The 20,504-nt window shown below is 48.7% G+C and overlaps 2 protein-coding genes and 1 pseudogene across 2 annotated transcripts in view; all 3 read right to left on the bottom strand.

Annotated features, from left to right (window-relative positions):
• LOC132571611 (zinc finger protein 420-like) overlaps positions 1 to 635 on the bottom strand; it is a 31,428-nt pseudogene extending 30,793 nt beyond the window's left edge.
• A 104-nt stretch (positions 636 to 739) lies between these two features.
• On the bottom strand, positions 740 to 1,792 carry LOC132571612 (zinc finger and SCAN domain-containing protein 31-like). The gene is made up of 2 exons (XM_060238409.1): positions 1,377 to 1,792; positions 740 to 817 (listed from the first exon to the last, which is right to left on the bottom strand). Exons 1-2 carry the CDS (start codon positions 1,668 to 1,670, stop codon positions 740 to 742), a joined length of 372 nt encoding a protein of 123 aa, XP_060094392.1. The 5' UTR covers positions 1,671 to 1,792.
• A 10,107-nt stretch (positions 1,793 to 11,899) lies between these two features.
• The window catches only part of LOC132571613 (oocyte zinc finger protein XlCOF6-like), a 31,697-nt gene continuing 23,092 nt past the window's right edge, over positions 11,900 to 20,504 (bottom strand). Inside the window, exon 6 of the mRNA XM_060238410.1 lies at positions 11,900 to 13,292. Within this exon, the coding sequence (XP_060094393.1) occupies positions 11,900 to 13,292 (1,393 nt within the window). The remainder of the gene's footprint in view (positions 13,293 to 20,504) is intronic.

The following is a 20,504-nucleotide window of genomic DNA, read 5'->3' on the forward strand; positions in this document are numbered from 1 at the left end:
TGGAGAAACTGAAGGAGCAAAAGCTCTCCTGAGAAAAGAGGAGGGACTGTGAAAGAAAGGAGGCTCTGTCCCTCCTGCTCTTCTCTCCTACCTGGGTTGGAGGTGCAGCGACTGTTCCAACACCTTGGAAAAGAAAACGGCTCAACAGTATCTCTTCACTGCCTGCTCCTGAGAGAAGAGAGGAAAGAAGGGTGTTTGCTTGTTTGTTCCCTGCTTCACACACACACCCTGCCCAGGGTTGTGAAACCTTGCCCTGTATACACTCAACACATTTTTAAAATACTTTTTACTACAATGTGGGAGAGGCAGAAGAGAAGCACCAGGGACCTATGAGCCTCAGGGATTGTAAATGCTGCCGACGTATTTCAGACTTCTGTGAGACTTGGGTAAGCTCTATGGAGAAGGAAAGGAGAGGGGGGGATGAAACATCACCTTCATATTGGACCAGACATGAATTGAGCAGTTCTGGAGATTTGATGGTTATATGAATGAGTTTTCTGAGTGTCTCTGGACATGCCAACTTCACAGCAGGGTTTTCAGCCAGATGCAACTTCAACGTGACATCACATCTGTCCCAAGTCCCATCCCAAGACCCTCCCCAAAGCACCTGCAAGTGGTGGGCCATAGCCTGCCATCCCTGCTCCACACCCTGAGACCCACAGCAGCCCCCCAGATGACCCTCCAAGCACAGGCATAGAAGGAAAATGTCCCCATGATTATTGGCTCCCAGGGACTGGTTTCAGAGCTCTGCTTCCACAGAAGGTGGATGCTCCTTTTCGAGGTTTGCCTGCCTTCCCCTCCCCAGGGAATCTGAGACCTTTTAAGGAAGGAAGGTGAGGGATGAATTTTTAGCTATGGGATAAATGGTCCTCCAGGAGTTTGTCTGATGTTTTAGAGACATCACAGTGTGTGCATATTGAGTGCCACCAATTAACTCTGTGTTGCCTATAGAAATATGCATTTACCCCCCTAACCTGACCTCTCTACCCATCACATTCACAGGCTCCCCAGGCACGAGGAGTCCTTACCACAAGAGAGGGCATCTTGGGCACGCTCCACCGCCTGCACCCTCTGCCCCTGCTCCAAGGAAGCTCCTTCTGCCTCAGGGATTGCAGCTTCCATCTCCAAAGGTGGTCCCTGCATCTGAAACAGCAGCAAGGGGGAACGGTAAGAGATGGAATGGAAAAGAGATCAAGGAATGGATTCTGCCCCACTCCCAGATTCTGCACCCTTCTATCAGCAGATCTGATGAGTTATCTGCAGGGGTCAGATATTCTCTAGCAGAAGAGGCTCTGGGCAATTATCTGACAAGGAAACTTTAAGATAAGGTGAGATATTGTTGCTTTATTAGGCACACCTGGATGGAATCCCCTCACCTGTTCTGCCTGCCTCTTCTCCTCTGCCTGACTCAGGAGGAAACCTTCGGCCAGGGCCACCGCCTGGGAACTGGTCTCCGGCCCACATCCTCTGACCCAGCACTGCATTTCCTGGGGCAGGAGAGTCAGGAACTGCTCCAGGATCACCAGGTCCAGGATCTGCTTTTTGGTGTGCCTCTCCGGCTTCAGCCACTGGTTGCAAAGTCCATGGAGCTGGCTGCAAACCTCTCGGGGCCCATCGGCCTCATGGTAGCAGAACTGCCGGAAGCGTCGGCAATGTCCATCTGAGGTCATGGTGTCCTTAGCCAAGATCTCTGGCACAGTCCTTTCCCAGAATTCAACATCACTTCCAGGTTGGATGGGATGGGGGATTTTCCTTGTTCCTTTGCCAGTTCCAGGTCCTTCTGGGTCCTGCTCTTCCATCTCCTTCCCCTTCTCTTGGTACACTGTCTATGAAAACATGCCTTTATTCACTGGGCTATGAAGAAAGCCTTCTTCCTGAGGGGATGGAGAGAGACAGACAATGTGTGCCAAAAGGAAAATACGTACACACACACACACACACAACCTCAACCTCACCCCACCCCAAAATAAAAAGAAGCAGGGAATATACAACAAATTCATCCAGAGAACGATCACAGTTTTCTCCTGGCCCTGTTTTCCAGCTCATCCTGGAAGAAGAATCAACCTAACAATATATCATCATAATTGTATTCAAAACTACTCATATGTACATACTTATAAACACAGACACATTATATTAAAAAGATTAATAGTAATGTAGTCACTTTCTCCAAAAAGAGATCAGGTTAGTCTGACATAACTTGTTCTTGAGAAACCTATGCTGGGTCTGAGTAATCACAGTAATTTTTTCTAAAAGCTCCAGGACTGACGGTTGGATGATTTGTTCTAAAGCAATGGAAGAGAGCCTAAAAGGAGATCTTCAGGCCAGAAGAACGGGATCTTTCGTCCTCCACTTTCCCTAAATGTCTCTGCCCTATGATCACCTTCGGTGCCTGACCCTTTAGGACTAGAATGTTCCAACTCAATTGTTTACATGGCTGCCTTTCAAAAGATACTATTTCACAAAAAGTCATACGGCCCATTGGGCCATGCCCCTCAGTGAGAAAGGACCAGACTCCTTTCTCATCCCACTTAACGAAGTCCATGAGCTTTAAAAAAAGGGGAGGGACGGTGGCTCAGTGGTAGAGCATCTGCTTGGTAAGCAGAAGGTCCCAGGTTCAATCCCTGGCATCTCCAACTGAAAAGGGTCCAGGCAAATAGGCGTGAAAAACCTCAGCTTGAGACCCCCGGAGAGCCGCTGCCAGTCTGAGTAGACAATACTGACTTTGATGGACCGAGGGTCTGATTCAGTATAAGGCAGCTTCATGTGTTCAAAAATGTAAATAAACCTAAAAAGCTAGAATCCCCCACTAGCAGTCCATGCCACCCCCTCAAGGCACTGGGGTTCCAGCACTTGTGAACAACCCTAGCAGATTTATTAGAGCAGTAAGTTTTCCTGAGGTAAACTTTACTTTCTCTCCTGCTGCAATAAATCTCTCACAGCCTTGAAGCTGCCACAGGTCTCCTTTCAGGTGGGGCTGGGGTGGCCACCCCCCTCAGATAGAGCAACAAAATGGGATCTTTGGCCAAAGCTGCTCTCAGGGGTCTGTGGCTAAAAATATCCTCCATCTGTGTAACCGGAGAACTCAGAGCCCATCCCAGCGCAGGGCTCAAGCTGAAAGAATAGCTTAACTCTTCCCCTCAGAATGGCTTTGGATGAGGGACACCAACCATTTGTGCCACATTTTGAGCATGCGTCCTGGAGCTTTTCCCACATTCACGGCACTTCCTTACCTTCTCTGCCAGACGGGCTCCTTGGAGCAGAGGCGGCATTCTGACTGGATCCGTGGCCTCCCTCCAAAGCACATCGATGGGGCTTCTCTCCCATGTGGCTCTTTCGGTGTGTGAGGTCAGAATCGCAACCGTAGGTTCTCCCACACTGTGAGCACTTGTATATGCGCTCTCCTATATGAGTTCTCTCATGCACCATCAAGGCTGAAGCCCCTTGAAATGGCTGCCCACAATAAGAACAAAAATATGTTTTTCCCACTATTTGAGGGTTCTTGACATGTCACTGTTCTGTTTGCAGTCTTGGCCTCTCCGTGTTCTTTTATGCCTCAAGAATCTCTTGTTGAAATCTAAATCTCCAGCATCTGCCTCCCAACCAAGGCTAATGTGGTTTTTTTCTTCACAAGTTCTTTCAAATGACTTTCTGTCCCCAGCTGAATTTCAGGGCCCCAAAAACAACCCCCTTCAGATCCTTCTAGCAGTGGATCACCAACGGCCCTTCGTTCAGCTCAGCTCTCCTCTGCAAACCATCCTCCACTTATTCCAGCACTCAGAGATGAGATCCTAGAAAACAAATGGGACATCGTGAGCAACCCCTCCCACAGCAGATATTACCCCCAAAGAGCTCCCCATTCACTGAGGGATTACCCCTCATAGCTCCCCAGAGCCAGTGCGTGCCATAGTGATTATGACCTTGACTAAGGAGGATAGATGTGCCTCTCTATGCAAAGTTATTCCCATCTTAAGCCTGAGAGAGCCAGTTTGGTGTAGTGGTTAAGAGCACAGGCTCTGTTCTGGGAGAACTGGGTTTGATTCCTCACTCCTCCACATGCAGCTGCAGGGTGACTTTGGGTCAGTCACAAGTTCTCTCAGAGCTGGTCTTTCAACAGTTCTCGGAGTTCTCTCAGCCCCACCTGCCTCACAGAGTGTCTCTTCTGGGGAGAGGAAGGGAAGGAGATTGTAAACTGCTCTGAGACTGCAAGTGAAGGGAGTCCAATCTCTTATTATTATTATTATTATTATTCCATGTAGACTGGGATTCAGAGGATTACTGCCTCTGAATGTGGAAGTTCACCTCAGTCACCACGGCTAGTAGAAATACACTGAGAGACTTCTCCACTATGAAATCTGCCTAATCCCCCTTTAAACCTAATTGTTTCTGTGACCATCACTACATCCTCTGGTAGTGAATTCCACATTTTAATCACTCCTTTCTGTGCAAAGTCATGTTTCCTTTTCCCTCCATATTAATTCAGAATATCACCATCCCTTTGTATATCCAGGGACACAAACACAAAAATGCACTGGAAAGATGGAAAGATATCCATGCCTTTTAACCACTGCTATGTTTGGAAAGACTGGTTGCTCATTTTACACGGATATGTTCTAGGGCGGGGGTGTTGAACATGCAGTTCAGGGGCCGAATCAGGCCCCCGGAGGGTTCCTATCAGGCCCCTGAGCAACTGCCTGTCATCGGCTTCCTTTTCCCTCTCTCTTGCTTCCTTCTGCATCACAGCTTGCTTTGCAAGGCTTGCTCAATTGCACAGAAGCTATAGAGCAAAACTTCTATTTTCTCCATTGGCTGAGGCTCCTCCCTTGAGGAGGAAGGGGGGAGGGAGAGCTTGCTTTGCCAGGCTCTCTCAATTGCACAGGGGAGCTACTGAGCCGAGCAATTCTTCCTCGGTTGGCTGAGGCTCCCCCCCCGCAAAGTCCCTTGGGAAAGAAAGGAAAGAGCCAGAGTTTGCTTTGCTCAGTTCCTTGGATCTCATGGGAGAAATACAAAGAAAGCATCCTTAAGACCAGCGAGTATAAACATTTTAAGCATCTTTTAAGTTTTTTAAAATATATATGTGTTTGCCTGCATTCTTTATAAAATTTATACCAACAAGGTCTCGTTTATAAAATTGTTATACCAACAAGGGAGGGATGGTGGCTCAGTGGTAGAGCATCTGCTCAGTAAGCAGAAGGTCCCAGGTTCAGTCCCCGGCATCTCCAAAAAAGGGTCCAGGCAAAATGGTGTGAAAAACCTCAGCATGAGACCCTGGAGAGCTGCTGCCAGTCTGAGTAGACAAGACTGACTTTGATAGACAAAGGGTCTGATTCAGTATAAGGCAGCTTCATATGTTTATATATATGTTCATATATGTCAGATCTGGCCTTCATAACAACTGAATTCGACACCCCTGTTCTAGGATTTGTTGGTTTATTCAAGCGAGTTATATTCTGTTTCGAAATCAAGCAGGAGGGAGAAGGTGAACTGCAAAACCCCAGACTGGAGGAAGCGGGGTTCTCGACCATTCAGTTTTTGGGGCTGTGACTCCTTCTTGCGTCCTTCACCCTGAAAAAAGGACCATTTTCCAGAGTCCAGACTATTTGGACAAAACCCTAAGCCAAGGCCTTGAACACCTTTGTGGGACTGCCAAGTGTCTTACTGGTGCCCTGCTAGAGAAGGGTTTTTTTTTTTTTTGATATTTGTGCCAGCCAATCAGCATGAAATGATTCATCATGTTTGATCCCACCTGGGACTCTTTTCTGGTCCTCCCGACCCCCAAAAGGTGGGTGAGATCTGAACCCTCCTCTCCTGGGACCATGCCCTGGCGTTTCTCCCTGTTGTGCTGCCTGCGGGGGTCTGTACCTCTCTCACCTGGCAAAAGGATGCCCTTCCTCCCACCCGAACCCCAATGCAAGAGGGACAGTTTGGCATTGCGTCACATTTGCCTCTGCCAAGTGAGCTGCGGACTGATGTGTGCCCACGTTGCAGAGCACTGCTGCAGGTGTGTTTACATGCCATGGTCCTCACAGTGATGTGTCCCTGTGTGCCATCGTTCCTCCGGGCCCTGAGTACGATTTCAGGAGGGTGGCCACTTCAGCATGGTCCACCCCTTTCTGCCTGACAGGGGAGATGCCTAATGCTCTGATTGGTGGGTGTTGGTGGTGTTTCCATGAGCACCTGTAGGGTTGCTAGGTGCTCTCCACCTTGGCAACAGAGGTATTTAAAATGTTCCTCTCCTCTGTTGGGCAGCTCCAGCCCCACAGTGGGGCCACATTAGGGGCTTAGGAGGGGGCTGCAGCCGATTCCAGCGCAGGCTGGACTTCCCTTCCCCCAGCCCACAACCCTTTCTTAGCTCACCCCACTCCCCAAGAGGCCTGCTTGGGTTGTTGGTGTGCAGAATGAAAAGGACCACCAAGAGAATGTCAGTTTCATATAGTTAACTTTTCTTACATTGAAAGAAACTGATTATTTCTGCTCCCCATCAAACTCCGCTGACACAGCAGAGCAAAACCAGTGCCTCACAGAGTTACCAACCTCTAGGTGACTGAAGTCAAAACAATCAACTACCCTGAAGAAATAGTAACCAACAAAGTTTCCTACAGTGCGAAAGAAATTCCTGCGGTCCTCATAAAGCTCCCACTTTGCACTGAAATCGACATATGAAATTGAGCAGTCTTTTTTGCAAGCTCTTTATTCAAGACATCCAGGATCAGCCCAAGCACTTTCTGCCTGCTTTTGTTGAGAGGTTGAGAAGAGGCTTGCACTTTAAGAGATATTGAGGGCACTTTATATTCTGAACTGTGCAAAAGATAGATGCATGAAAGAGATGGGAACTGATGGATGGATTACTGAACATAAGAAATAATATTTGGATCTGTAGTAAATGTTGCTAGTTCTGTATTCACAGTAGCTGATTATGGTGGCTTTAGCTGTTTCCGTGAATCTCTCGGTTGGTGACCTCCACGTGGGGCCTGAAGTTCTCCCAGAATTAGAACCCGCCTCCAAGGGACAGAGATCAGTTCCCCGGGAGAAAACGGCTGCATGGGAGGGAGGTGGGCAACCTAGGACAGCCATGACTTGCAATTCTCCCCGCCTCCCTCCCAAGATCTAAACGCTTCTCTCCCCGATAAGACTTACTTCCAAGGAGACCTCCCGGGATCCGGCTGCTGCAAGGCTTTCCCCTCCTCCCGCAGCTTCTCTGCACCCCTCCCAGTCCTCCTTCGCCCTGCAAATGCAAACCCCTCCCCTTCCCTGGGAAAACCTCCTCCCTTTCCTTGCTCGGCCTCTCTAGCAAGCCGCTCGGGGCTTTTAACCCTCTCTGTGCTGCAGAGGAAGGAAAAAGGTCTCCTGGAGGAGCTTCCCCTAGGCTGCCGTCAGCCACGCCTTGTGCTGCTCAATGGGACTGCTCGGGAGTAACTTTGCTGCAGGGGGTTCCGCTCCTCCCGGGGTGCCCCGGGCTGCTCAGAGAAAGGAGGCTGCAGCTGGGCCCCCCCCTCCTGGAATAAGGACCTTCAAACTCAATGGCGGGTGGGGGGGAGAAAAGGGGGAAGTTTAGTGATGATGGCACCAGGCTCTTCTCTAAGGCAGTATATCTTCTGGAGGATCCTCCCCTCCTCGGAAATTCCCCAACTCAGATTTAACCATTTCCACTCCGCCCATCTTCCAGGGGCTCAATCCAGCAGTAGTTTTTCAGGGTCTCAAACAGACGTTTTTCAATCACCTCCTACCTGAGCCTTTTCCCTGGAGATTCTGGGGGTCGGGCCTGGGACATTCCTTGGAAAGTGAGGAGCTCTCCTTCTTTGGGGGTTTTTAAAAAGAGGAGAGGACTCGCAATTAGGACAGGAAGCTACCAGCTGGATAGGAAGATGATGATATTGGATTTATATCCCGCCCTCCACTCCGAAGAGACGAAGAGCAGCTCACAATCTCCTTTACCTTCCTTCCCCACAACAGACACCCTGTGAGGTGGGTGGGGCTGAGAGGGCTCTCACAGCAGCTGCCCTTTCAAGGACAGAGTCTCAGAGCGGCCTACAATCTCCTTTCCCTTCCTCCCCCACAACAGACACCCTGAGAGGTGGGTGGGGCTGAGAGGGCTCTCACAGCAGCTGCCCTTTCAAGGACAGAGTCTCAGAGCAGCCTACAATCTCCTTTCCCTTCCTCCCCCACAACAGACACCCTGTGAGGTGGGTGGGGCTGAGAGGGCTCTCACTGCAGCTGCCTTTTCAAGGACAACCTCTGACAGAGCTATGGTTGACCCAAGGCCATGCTAGCAGGTGCAAGTGGAAGAGTGGGGTATCGAACCCAGTTCTCCCAGATAAGAGTCCGCACACTTAACCACTACACCAAACTGGCTCTCTTGAATGAGTACAAGCCATAGAATCATAGATTTAGAAGGGACCTCCAGGGTCATCTAGTCCAACCCCCTGCACAATGCAGGAAACTCGCAAATACCTCACAATGCAGGAGACTCACAAAACCTCAGAAATAAACTTACAAATACGTAAGAATAAGTTCTTATGTACTTGCATCCTGTCATGAATAAACACAGTTCAAGAGCAATGTCCTACTAAGTCCTATATGGCCAGCTTTGCACGGTTTATTCCCTATAAGATTTTAGTTTATGTTTGGGAGCCAGTTTGGTGTAGTGGTTAAGTGTGTGGACATCTAGGACAACCGGGCCAGATGGTATGCACACAAGAGTGCTCAAAGAGCTTTCTAGAGAGATTGCAGGGCCTGTTTCCATCGTCTTCTAGACCTCTTGGAGGACGGGATGTCAAGATCCCGGTAGTTCAAGGATCACAAGCAGTCCACTTCCTTAATGGTTGTTTAATGACTCATGACACATACGTGGAGACAGGACAGACTTTGCAAAGACTGGCTTGACAGGCTTTTTGCCCCCTTATATAGTAGATGTACCTTAAACCGTTACAATTTTGAAGGAAAGCGGGAAGCAGCGATGCCTCCCCCCAAGATGTTCCCAGGCCCCTTTTGCAGGTGCTCCTAATCCGGAGGAGCAACCTTGGTTTCCCTTAGCAACCCCTCAGACCAGTGTGAAGGGACTCAATAACTGTTGCAAAGAGAGGTACGGCGGAAGCAGAGAGGCAAAAGTGAAAGCAATCTAAAAAATAGTAGAAGAAGAAGAAGAAGAAGAAGAAGAAGAAGAAGAAGAAGAAGAAGAAGAAGAAGAAGAAGAAGAAGAAGAAGAAGAAGAAGAAGAAGAAGAAGAAGAAGAAGAAGAAGAAGAAGAATGGCATGGCACTTGACACAGGAGACGTGCCACAAGACTGGAGGAGGGCAGAGGTTATCCCAATTTTCAAAAAAGGGAGGAGGGATGACTCAGGAAACAGCAGGAGAGGCAGCCTGGCCCCTGTCCCAGGGGAGATACTGGAGCAGATTTTCAAGGGATCAGTCTGCGAGCATCTAAAGGACAACTTGGTGATCTGGGGAAGTCCCCCGTAGGTCCTCATTTCCTTGTTTGATTGAGCGACAACCTTGCTGGATCGAGGGAATGCTGTTGACCTGGATTTCAGTAAAGATTTTAACAGGGTTCCTATTTTTGTTCTGACGAGTAAACTAGAGATCCCACCCCCAGGGACCATGATTCCACTCTGGGGGCTGTCATTCCAGGCCCAGAACAATTCTGCTACTCTAAGGCACCGTCATTCCACTCTGGGGCCCAGAAAACCTCTCCTACCCCCAGGGGTTGTACTAAAAACGATACCCTTCTGTCTCCTGAACCATACCAGAAAAAAAAAACAGCGGGAAGCATTACAAACACTCAAGAACAATATTTCAGAAATGAAAGAATGGAAGTCTTGCACTTTTAAATGCCTTTAAAACAGGCATAAAACAAAGAACAGATTGCAAGAAAAAACAACAACCAACAATAGTGGGATGCAGTACAGACACTCAAGAACAATATTTTAAGGGGGAAAGTGAATTCTCACCATTTTATTAACCCCTTCCAGTCCAAAATGACTCTGGTACACCAAAGAACACCCTCTAAACTGAGAACCGTGCCAGAAAAAAAAACAGCGGAAAGCATTACAAACACTCAAGAACAATATTTCAGAAATGAAAGAATGGAAGTCTTGCACTTTTAAAAACCCTTTCCAGGCCAACATTCCTCTTGAACGCTTTGGAACAGGTTGGAATAGGCATTAAAAAAACCCAATAGTACTACAAAAAATGTGGGATGCATTAGAGACACGCAAGAACGATATTTTGGAAATGAACATATGAAGCTGCCTTATACTGAATCAGACCCTTGGTCCATCAAAGTCAGTATTGTCTTCTCAGACTGGCAGCGGCTCTCCAGGGTCACCAGCTGAGGTTTTTCACACCTCTTTGCCTGGACCCTTTTTTGGAGATGCCAGGGATTGAACCTGGGACCTTCTGCTTCCCAAGCAGATGCTCTACCATTGAGCCACCATCCATGAAAACATGGAATTCTCACACTTTGACTAACACTTTCCACAAAAGAATTCTTACAGAACACCCTGAAACAGGAATTATTTTTTTTACTGTAAAAATAATATGGTGTGCTGTAGACACTTGCAAACAGTATTTTAGAAATCCAAATGTGGAAAAATCATGCTTTTATGAACTGTATACCAGCTAAAATACCTCTGGAACAACCTGGAAGAGACTAGAACAGGCATTAAACAAGCAATAGTAGCACAATTGTGCATTGCAGAGACTTGAGAACACTATTTTAAAATGAAAATGCCAATTTTTATTAGCCTTTTCCTGGCCAAAGGCCTCCTGAGGATCCTGGGAAAGGCATTTAACAAATGAGAGCATGACAAAGAACAGTGTGGTTCATTACAGATACTTTAGGAAAATATTTCATAAAGGAAAAAGGTAAAGTATCAGCTATATATGCTATTGAGTTCAAATCTTGCCTGTGAGACTTCCAGAAGCTTTGAACTCAATAGCATATATAGCTAAATTTATATATATACTAAATTTCATTGCTTCTAGTGGTTTCCCTTACTGCAGTGGCAGCCGTTGCCCCAGAGGGTCCGATGAGGGTATGGGGATCGGGCAATGGGGAAGGCCTCGGAAGGCCAGACTACTGCGTTGAAGAATCCAAACAGGAGAAACCTTCTGAGTGTGAGAGAAGATTCAGTTAGGGTGGCACTCCAGGGAGGCAAACGCAGGCAAAAAGGCCACTACTTCCTAAGCCTCTCAGGAAACTTCCAGGTGTGTGCAGTCCTGCAGCCAGAAAATTTTGGGTGGAGGGGCCAAGGAACTATTCCTCAGACACAAAGGTTTGTGAAGTAAGGATGCCGCCTGGTGACACTATATTTTCACCAGCAGCAGAGAGGCTGTAGATGTCTATTACCCTCAAATTGTCTATTCCTTCACAGGATCTGGGAAAGGGATTGTTTTCACCAGTTTGAGGATGTCAGAGTTAGATTGGCAGATAACCTGAAGTAGCAAGTTCCACAAAGCAGGGGAACCAGGAAAAGCGGCCTTCTTGGTGTGGCTACGTTCTCAGCCTTTTTGAACCAACAACACCAGGTCTTTTGAAGAACCTCATCAGAAAGTTTCACCCTTTTATGGATTCTCTGAGGAACACAGAAGTGAGCTTTGTGCCTCAGGCTCTTCCTAAATACAGAGCATTGATGAGATTCCTCCTTTGGGCGGATTCTTAGATTGTAAAAGAGAGATCAGCCGATCTTCTAACCTGAAGATCCCATTGGTCTCTCCTAGCTTCTTCTGGGGCCTGTCCCATCACCTACTGCCCTTACCCACATAAGACCCTCCGGGATGACAGCTATCGCTGCAGTAACGGAGGCGATGGGCTAACAGCTCATCTGCAAGTTAAATGGGGGGTCGTGGTCTCAATTGTTGGGATGGTGTCTCTCTGTCATGAAAGCCTCCCTTGGGGCGATTAACAAGTCCAGGTATGGCAAGCCGTGGACGGGCATGGAGGAGTCAAAAGGATCTCCCTTGTGTGTGTTCTCTGATGCTCTTGAAGACTGCCCCTCTCCCTGAATTTCTTTCCACACTCTGAGCATTCAAAAGGCTTCTCCCCTTTGTGGGTTCTCTGATGATACTGAAGAGGGCCACTCTGACTGAATCTCTTTCCACACTCTGAGCAAGCAAAAGGTTTCTCCCCTGTGTGAGTTGTCTGATGCTGTTGAAGATGGCCAGTCTGACGGAATCTCTTTCCACACTCTGAGCATTCAAAAGGCTTCTCCCCTGTGTGGGTTCTCTGATGACGTTGAAGGTGGCAACTCATACTAAATCTCTTTCCACACTCTAAGCATGCAAAAGGTTTCTCGCCTGTGTGGGTTCTGTGATGATGCTGAAGATGACCACTCTGGCTAAATCTCTTTCCACACACTGAGCATTCAAAAGGTTTCTCCCCTGTGTGGGTGCTCTGATGACGTTGAAGACTGCCACTGTGAATGAATCTCTTTCCACACTCTGAGCATTCAAAAGACTTCTCCCCTGTATGGGTTCTCTGATGATATTGAAGATGGCCACTGTGAATGAATCTCTTTCCACACTCTGAGCACTCAAAAGGCTTCTCCCCAGTATGGGTTCTCTGATGACGTTGAAGATGGCCACTGTGAATGAATCTCTTTCCACACTCTGAGCATTCAAAAGGCTTCTCCCCTGTATGGGTTCTCTGATGATACTGAAGATGGGCACTGTGAATGAATCTCTTTCCACACTCTGAGCATTCAAAAGGCTTCTCCACTGTATGGGTTCTCTGATGATATTGAAGATTGCCACTCTGACTGAATCTCTTTCCACACTCTGGGCATTCAAAAGGCTTCTCCCCTGTATGGGTTTTCTGGTGCTGTTGAAGACTGCCACTCATGCTGAATCTCTTTCCACACTCTGGGCATTCAAAAGGCTTCTCCCCTGTGTGGGTTCTTTGGTGCAGCTGAAGACTTCCACTGTGACTGAATCTCTTTCCACACTCTAAGCATTCAAAAGGCTTCTCCCCTGTGTGGGTTCTCTGATGATACTGGAGATTGCCACTCTGACTGAATCTCTTTCCACACTCTGAGCATTCAAAAGGTTTCTCCCCTGTGTGGATTCTCTGGTGCTGTTGAAGACTGCTACTCATGCTGAATCTCTTTCCACACTCTGGGCATTCAAAAGGCTTCTCCCCTGTATGGGTTCTTCGGTGCAGCTGAAGACTTCCACTGTGACTGAATCTCTTTCCACACTCTGAGCATTCAAAAGGTTTCTCCCCTGTATGAGTTTTCTGATGCTGTTGAAGATTGCCATTCGTGCTGAATCTCTTTCCACACTCTGAGCATTCAAATGTTTTCTCCTCTGTGTGGGTTTTCTGATGCTTTTGAAGATTATAGCTGAGACTGAATTTAAGCCTTGTCTCCAAGTGTTCAGGTTTCTCCTCTCTCTTTGTTCTTTGGTGCACAAGAAGATGTGATCTATTTCTGAAAAACTTTCCGCACTGAACGGATTTACTTGCTTTCATTTTCCTGTGCTTTGGAAAATGTACATTCTGCTGTCTTCCATCACGCTTCTCAACCATACAGCCAACTTTCTTTCTCTTCATTCTGCTTTGATTCCTGCCATTTTCGTTCAAGTCTTCATTTTCAACTCTATCTGGCATTTGCTGATGAATTTTCTCGACCTCCTCATTCCTCAGATCATCCACTGTTGGAATAAAGAGAGAGATCTTGTTAGCAGTTGGGAAGGCTGGTAAGATCCAAAGGCATCTATGTAACTGCTGGAGGAAAGGACTGATGGCCCTTTGACTTCATCCAGCTGGACTGATCTTAATCATCCCTCCACCTTTCTTCAGTAATATCTTGTATTTAAGGATACCTCCCCAACCCACGATGAACTTCAACTTAACTCTTGCCCAGAAGGAGCTTCTGAGCATCCAGATTAAGGCCTCCCTCCCTCCTTACCCACCGGCCCATAGGATCGTACCAAACCAAATGTTGCTCAGAAGGGAATCAGGAATCTCATCCTAGACCCTTGCCAGTCCGGCTTTTGTCCAGGTCATGGGACGGAGACAGTACTGGTCGCCTTGGTAGATGACCTCCAGCGGCATCTGGATTGCGGTGGCGTGGCGGTGCTGATGTTGTTAGATCTGTCGGCTGCGTTCGACATGGTCAACCATCAGTTACTGACCCGCCGCCTCGCCAACGTAGGGGTTAGGGGGTCGGCCCTACAATGGCTTTCCTCCTTCCTCGAGGGATGGGGACAAAGGGCGGCAATCGGGGGTGAGCTGTTCCGGAGGCACACACTAGATTGTGGAGTGCCGCAGGGAGCAGTTCTCTCTCCGATGTTATTTAATATCTATATGCGCCCCCTTGCCCAGAAGTATAAGCTTGGGTGTCATCAATATGCAGATGACACCCAGCTCTATCTGCTAATGGACGGACAGCCTGGCTGCGTCCCAGGGAATTTGGACCTGGCATTGCAGGCCGTGGCAACTTGGCTAAGGCTGAGTGGGTTGAAGCTGAATCCGACAAAGACAGAGGTCCTTTGTGTGGGTCAGGGCACTCTGGGGAGGGAAATACCTCTCCTGGTTTTTGACAGTGTGCCGCTGAAAGCGGTGCACTGGGTCATGAGCTTGGGAGTTCTACTGGAGCCTTCACTATCAATTGAGGCCCAGATAGTAGCCACTGCCAAGTCAGTTTTCTTTCATCTAAAGCAGGCAAGGCAGTTGGCCTCCTTCCTAGAGCGTCGGGACCTAGCAACAGTGATTCGTGTAACGGTCACCTCGAGATTGGATTACTGTAATGCCCTCTACATGGGGCTGCCTCTGTGCCGAACCCGGATGCTGCAGCTGGTGCAGAACGCGGCAGCTAGGCTACTACTGGGGCTCCCGAAGTGGGAGCACATACAGCCGGGGCTGCGCAGACTGCACTGGTTGCCAGTTACATATCGAATTTGTTACAAAGTGCTGGTTATTACCTTTAAAGCCCTATATGGCCGAGGACCTGCCTACCTGAGGGACCGTCTCTCCTCATATGAACCTCAGAGAGCACTGAGGTCAGCAGGGAAGAACCAACTGACCATCCCCGGGCCGAAGGAGGCAAAACTGCAGAGTACTCGTATGCGGGCCTTCTCTATCGTAGCTCCACACCTATGGAACCAGCTCCTGGAAGAGCGGGCCCTGCGGAACCTTGAACAGTTCCGCAGGGCCTGCAAGACCATCCTTTTTGGGATGGCCTTTACCGATTAAATGACAGAGGGACTCGCCTAAGTGATTTTCGCCATCATGCTTATTGGAAATAGCACCAGAATGTTAATTTTAAATGTTAATTTTAAATTTTAAATTAGACTGTTTAAAGCTAAATACTGATTTTAAATATTTATTGTATAACCTATTGTATTTGATGTTGTTAGCCGCCCTGAGCCTGCTTCAGCGGGGAGGGCGGGATATAAATAAAATGTTGATTGATTGATTGATTGTTATTCCTGGCCTGTTCTCTTGACATAGCAATGAAGGTCACGCACTCTGAACCAACTCATTTGGGAAGGAAATATGCTCTTGGAATCTTCTAGAAGAACCCTGCAACCTTTCTTCGAATGCAAGGCCGTTCTCTGTCTCCACCACAGTCTCTCTTATACTTCTGGCTTCTTTTGCAGACAGAGAGGGAGACAGAGAGAGAGAAAGTGTTCGTTCTTACATGGGGAAGGAAAGAAATGAAAGACTAAAAATTATTCTTGAAGGTCAGCACCGCACTCCACATCAAAGCCCAGAATCTGAACCAGGATATGCAGAATGGATCCGTGAGGCATAGAATCCTAGTTCCCCAAGGGCTACAAGGATTATGAAGCGATCTGGTGCAACGTGTGGGTGTTCATAATTTGAGTCTCCCTGCAGTTAACATCATCATTTTTTTCAAGGCCAGATCCGCAAATGTGGTCCTTGGTTAATAGTGAGAACCTTTATTCTGTTCTGCAAACAGGGGGGAGGGGATGAGGATGCTGCTGAAAGTATCTTGAAAATTCTATCAAGGAGGCCCCTTGATTGGGTTATTAGGATCACCTGACCCTAGAGAGGAAGAAACTATACTATGGATATGGATGAGAGGGAAGCGAGGCTACCTTTATGCTCATGCCATGCTAGTGCGCCTTGATGTTTTCTTGCTGCATCGTGATGAATCTCTCTAGAGTAACTTAGGCTGTAGTTGCAATACTGACGCTGCAACGTGCCATTTAGGTACTTCACACCTTAGACAGAACGGTTAGCTTTTCTTGTTTTACTCTTGCTGAACTGCAGAAGCTGTGCTACTTCGTGAGATCTTATTTTTAAACACTTAATAATTTATTTTTTACATGGGTCTGTTTTCTTGTGTGAACCCAGTGAATCAGGTGTTGCTCAAGTGCAAAGAGCAGTGACCCGGGGGGACCTAGGCTTTGGTTCTTGACAGGATCATTTCCAGATCACAGACAGAGCAAATGAAATTCTATCCAGAGGGAAGGGAGTGTGTTGAAGGCTGGAAACAGGATTTGGACCCTCCCAGAGTCCTTCTGAGGGACTCTCATCCACTTTGTCTCAGGTCAATATACCTTCTCTGGCCTCGGGGATGGCCACAACACTGGCCTCAGTCGCCCTTCTGCAAGAACAGCCACAGGGGCACATGAAGTGGTTTTAGACTGAATCAGAGCCGTGGTCCCTTAGAGTCAGTACTCCGTCCAGCACTGGCTCTCCAGGGTCTCAGGCAGAGTCTTTCCTTTCACCTCCTACCTGATCCTTTTCAATGGAGATGCTGGGGATTGAACCTGGGACCTTTTGCATGCCAAGAGGATGCAGTGCCCCAAGTGGTGGAAAAGGCCTCAAAATGATGCTTTGCTATTTGGATTCATTCCTCCTCACAATGGCAGCAAGTTGCACCTTTGGCACCTAGGAAAGATCCTTACCCAGAGAGGCCACGTTCCCATAGTTCTCCAGCATGACTTCCCTGTACAGAGCTCTTTGTCCCGGATCCAGCAGGGCCCACTCTGCCTCCGTGAAAGAGATGGACACCTCCTCAAAGGAAAAGGGACCCTGAAAGAAGAAGATTTCCTCCTCTTCAAAGATCTCACACTGGAAGGGAGGAGTCTGGGAATGTAGAGAAAGTAAGGCTTGGGATGGGTAAATTCAACAGCATTCAAAGGATCTCTCTCAAGGACCCCTTGTAGAAACTGAAGGAGCAAAAGCTCCCCTGAGAATGGAGGAGGGACCTAGGCTGTGCCCCCCAAACTCCTTTCTCCTACCTGGATTGGAGTTACAGCAGGTGTTCCAACACCTTGGCAACAGCTCAACAGCACCTCTTCACTGCCTGTTCCTGAGACAACAACAACAACAACAAATTTTATTTGTATCCCGCCCTCCCCGCCGGAGCAGGCTCAGGGCGGCTAACAACATAGTTCAGGGTTGAATTATACAAACGGATAAAATTACATTAAACATTATAAGGGTTTAATTAAAATCTGGTTAAGTTTTAAAATTAAATTAATTAATTTTTAAAAGTGCTAATGCTATGTTTACTCTTTCTGATGGCGGTTTCCTTCGCAGTTTCCATTTTCATCAGCGAAAGCCAGTCTGAAGAGGAAGGTCTTGCAGGCCCTGCGGAACTGTTCGAGGTCCCGCAGGGCCCGCATTTCCTCTGGAAGTTGGTTCCATAGGCTCGGGGCTATAGAGGAGAAGGCCCGGTTACGGGTACTTTGCAGCTTCACCTCTCTCGGTCCAGGGATAGTCAGCAAGTTTTTCCCGGCTGACCTCAGTGCTCCCTGGGGTTCATATGGGGAGAGACGGTCCCTAAGGTAGACAGGTCCTCGACCATATAGGGCTTTAAAGGTAATGACCAGCACTTTGTAACGAACCCGGTATGTAACTGGCAGCCATTGCAGTTTGCGCAGCCCAGGCTGTATGTGCTCCCATTTAGGGAGTCCCAGCAACAGTCTAGCCGCTGCGTTCTGCACCAGCTGCAGCTTCCGGGTTCGGTACAGAGGCAGCCCCATGTAGAGGGCATTACAGTAATCCAGTCTCGAGGTGACCGTTGCATGAAGCACCATTGCCAGATCTTGGCGCTCTAGGAAGGGAGCCAACTGCTTTGCCCGCCTTAGATGGAAAAAGGCTGACTTGGCAGTGGCTGCAATCTTGGCCTCCATTGATAATGCAGGCTCCAGTAAAACTCCCAGGCTCTTAACCCGGTGCGCCGCTTTCAGCGGCGCCCCGTCGAAGACTGGGAGAGGTATTTCCCCTCCCCGAGCGCCCCGACCTAGGCAAAGGACTTCTGTCTTCGCTGGATTCAGTTTCAGCCCGCTCTTCCTCAACCAGGTTGCCAAATCCTGCAGGGCCCGGTCTAAGTTCTCTGGGACGCAGTCAGGCCGGCCGTCCATTAGCAGATAGAGTTGGGTGTCATCTGCATATTGATGGCACCCAAGTCCATGTCTCCTGGCAATCTGGGCAAGGGGGCGCATATAGATATTAAATAGCATTGGTGAGAGAACTGCCCCCTGAGGCACTCCACAGTCCAGTGTGCGCCTCTGGGACCGCTCGCCCCCAATTGCCACCCTTTGTCCCCGATCCTCGAGGAAGGAGGAGAGCCATTGTAAGGCAGACCCCCTCACCCCTACATCGGCGAGGCGGCGGGTCAGTAGCCGATGGTCAACTGTGTCGAACGCAGCCGACAGGTCCAACAACATCAGCACCGCCACACCGCCCCAATCCAGGTGCCGTTGGAGATCATCTACCAGGGCGACCAGTACTGTCTCCGTCCCGTAACCCGGGCGAAAGCCGGACTGGCAAGGGTCTAGGATGGAAGCATCATCCAGAAAGCTCTGCAACTGTGACGCCACTGCCCTCTCTATAATTTTACCTAAAGACAGTAAATTAGAGACCGGTCGGTAGTTTGCCAATTCGGCCGGATCCGCTGTACTTTTTTTCAAGAGGGGACGGACCAAAGCCTCTTTTAGAGATGATGGAAAGCGCCCCTCCGAGAGGGATCTATTTATGATGTCCCGTAAAAGGACATTCAAGCTCCCTCAGGCAAGGGAGGGAGAGAGGGTGTTTGCTTGTTTGTTCCTTGCTTCACACATGCACTCTTCCCATGGTTGTGAAACCTTGCCCTGTGTACACTCAGCACATTTTTAAAACATTTTAACTACATACTAGGAAGGGCAGAAGAGAAGCACCAGGGACCAATGAGCCTCAGGGATTATAAATGCTGCCAGCGTGTTCCAGACTTGTGTTTGCTCTACAGGGAGGGAAATGCAGAGTGGAAATGCGATAGCCTGAAACCTCACCGTCCTGTTGGGCCAGACATGAATGGAGCAATTTGGGGGACTTGAGGGTCATAGGAATGAGTTTCCAGGGTGTCTCTGGGCATGCAAGCTTCACAGCTGGGTTTTCAGCCAGATGCAAGTTCAACGTGATATCACATCTGTCCCAAGTCCCACCCCGAGACCCTCCCCAAAGCACCTGCAAGTGCTGGGCCAGAGCCTGCCATCTCTACCCCACCCCCTGCTGCCCACAGCAGCCCCCCAGATGACCCTCCAAGCACAAGCACCAAAGGTAGATTTCCCTATGATTATTGGCCCCCAGGGAGTGCTCTGCTCCCCCAAGAGGTGGAGGTTCCCTTTCGAGGTTTCCCTGCCTTCCCCCCTCCCCAGGGAACTTGAGACCTTTTATGAAAGGAAGGTGAGGTATAAATGTTTTAATTTATGGGATAAATTGTCCTCCAGTAGTCTTTCTAATCTTTTAGAGACATAATTCTGTGTTGTCTCTAGAAATATGTATTTTTTTCCCCCTGACCTGAAATCTCTACCCGTCACATTCACAGGCTCCCCAGGCACAAGGAGTCCTTACCACGGGAGAGGGCATCTTGGCCACGCTCCACCGCCTGCACCCTCTGCCCCTGCTCCAAGGAAGCTCCTTCTGCCTCAGGGATTGCAACTTCCATCTCCAAAGGTGGTCCCTGCATCTGAAACAGCAGCCAGGGGGAGGAGTAAGAGATGGAATGGAAGAGAGACTAAGGAATGGATCCTGCCCCACTCCCAGACTCTGCACCCTCCTATCAGCAGATCTGATGAGTTATCTGCAGGGGTCAGAAATTCTCTAGCAGAAGAGGCTCTGGGAGATTATTTGGCAGGGAAATTTTAGGATAAGGCCAAATATTGTTCCTTTAATTGGGCATGCCTGGAGGGAATCCCCTCACCTGTCCTGCCTGCCTCTTCTCCACTTCCTGACTCAGGAGGAAACCTTCGGCCAGGGCCACCACCTGCGAACTGGTCTCCGGCCCACATCCTCTGACCCAGCACTGCATTTCCTGGGGCAGGAGAGTCAGGAACTGCTCCAGGATCACCAGGTCCAGGATCTGCTTCTTGGTGTGCCTCTCTGCCTTCAGACACTGGCTGCAAAGTCCATGGAGCTGGCTGCAAACCTCTCGGGGCCCATTGGCCACAAGGTAGCGGAACTGCCGGAAGAATTGGGAAAGCACATCTGAGGTCATGGTGTCCTTAGCCAAAAGCTGCCTTATACTGAATCAGACCCTCGACCCATCAAA

The sequence above is a fragment of the Heteronotia binoei genome, chromosome 5 (assembly GCF_032191835.1).
Source record: "Heteronotia binoei isolate CCM8104 ecotype False Entrance Well chromosome 5, APGP_CSIRO_Hbin_v1, whole genome shotgun sequence".
In the NCBI taxonomy this organism is placed as follows: Eukaryota; Metazoa; Chordata; class Lepidosauria; order Squamata; family Gekkonidae; genus Heteronotia; species Heteronotia binoei.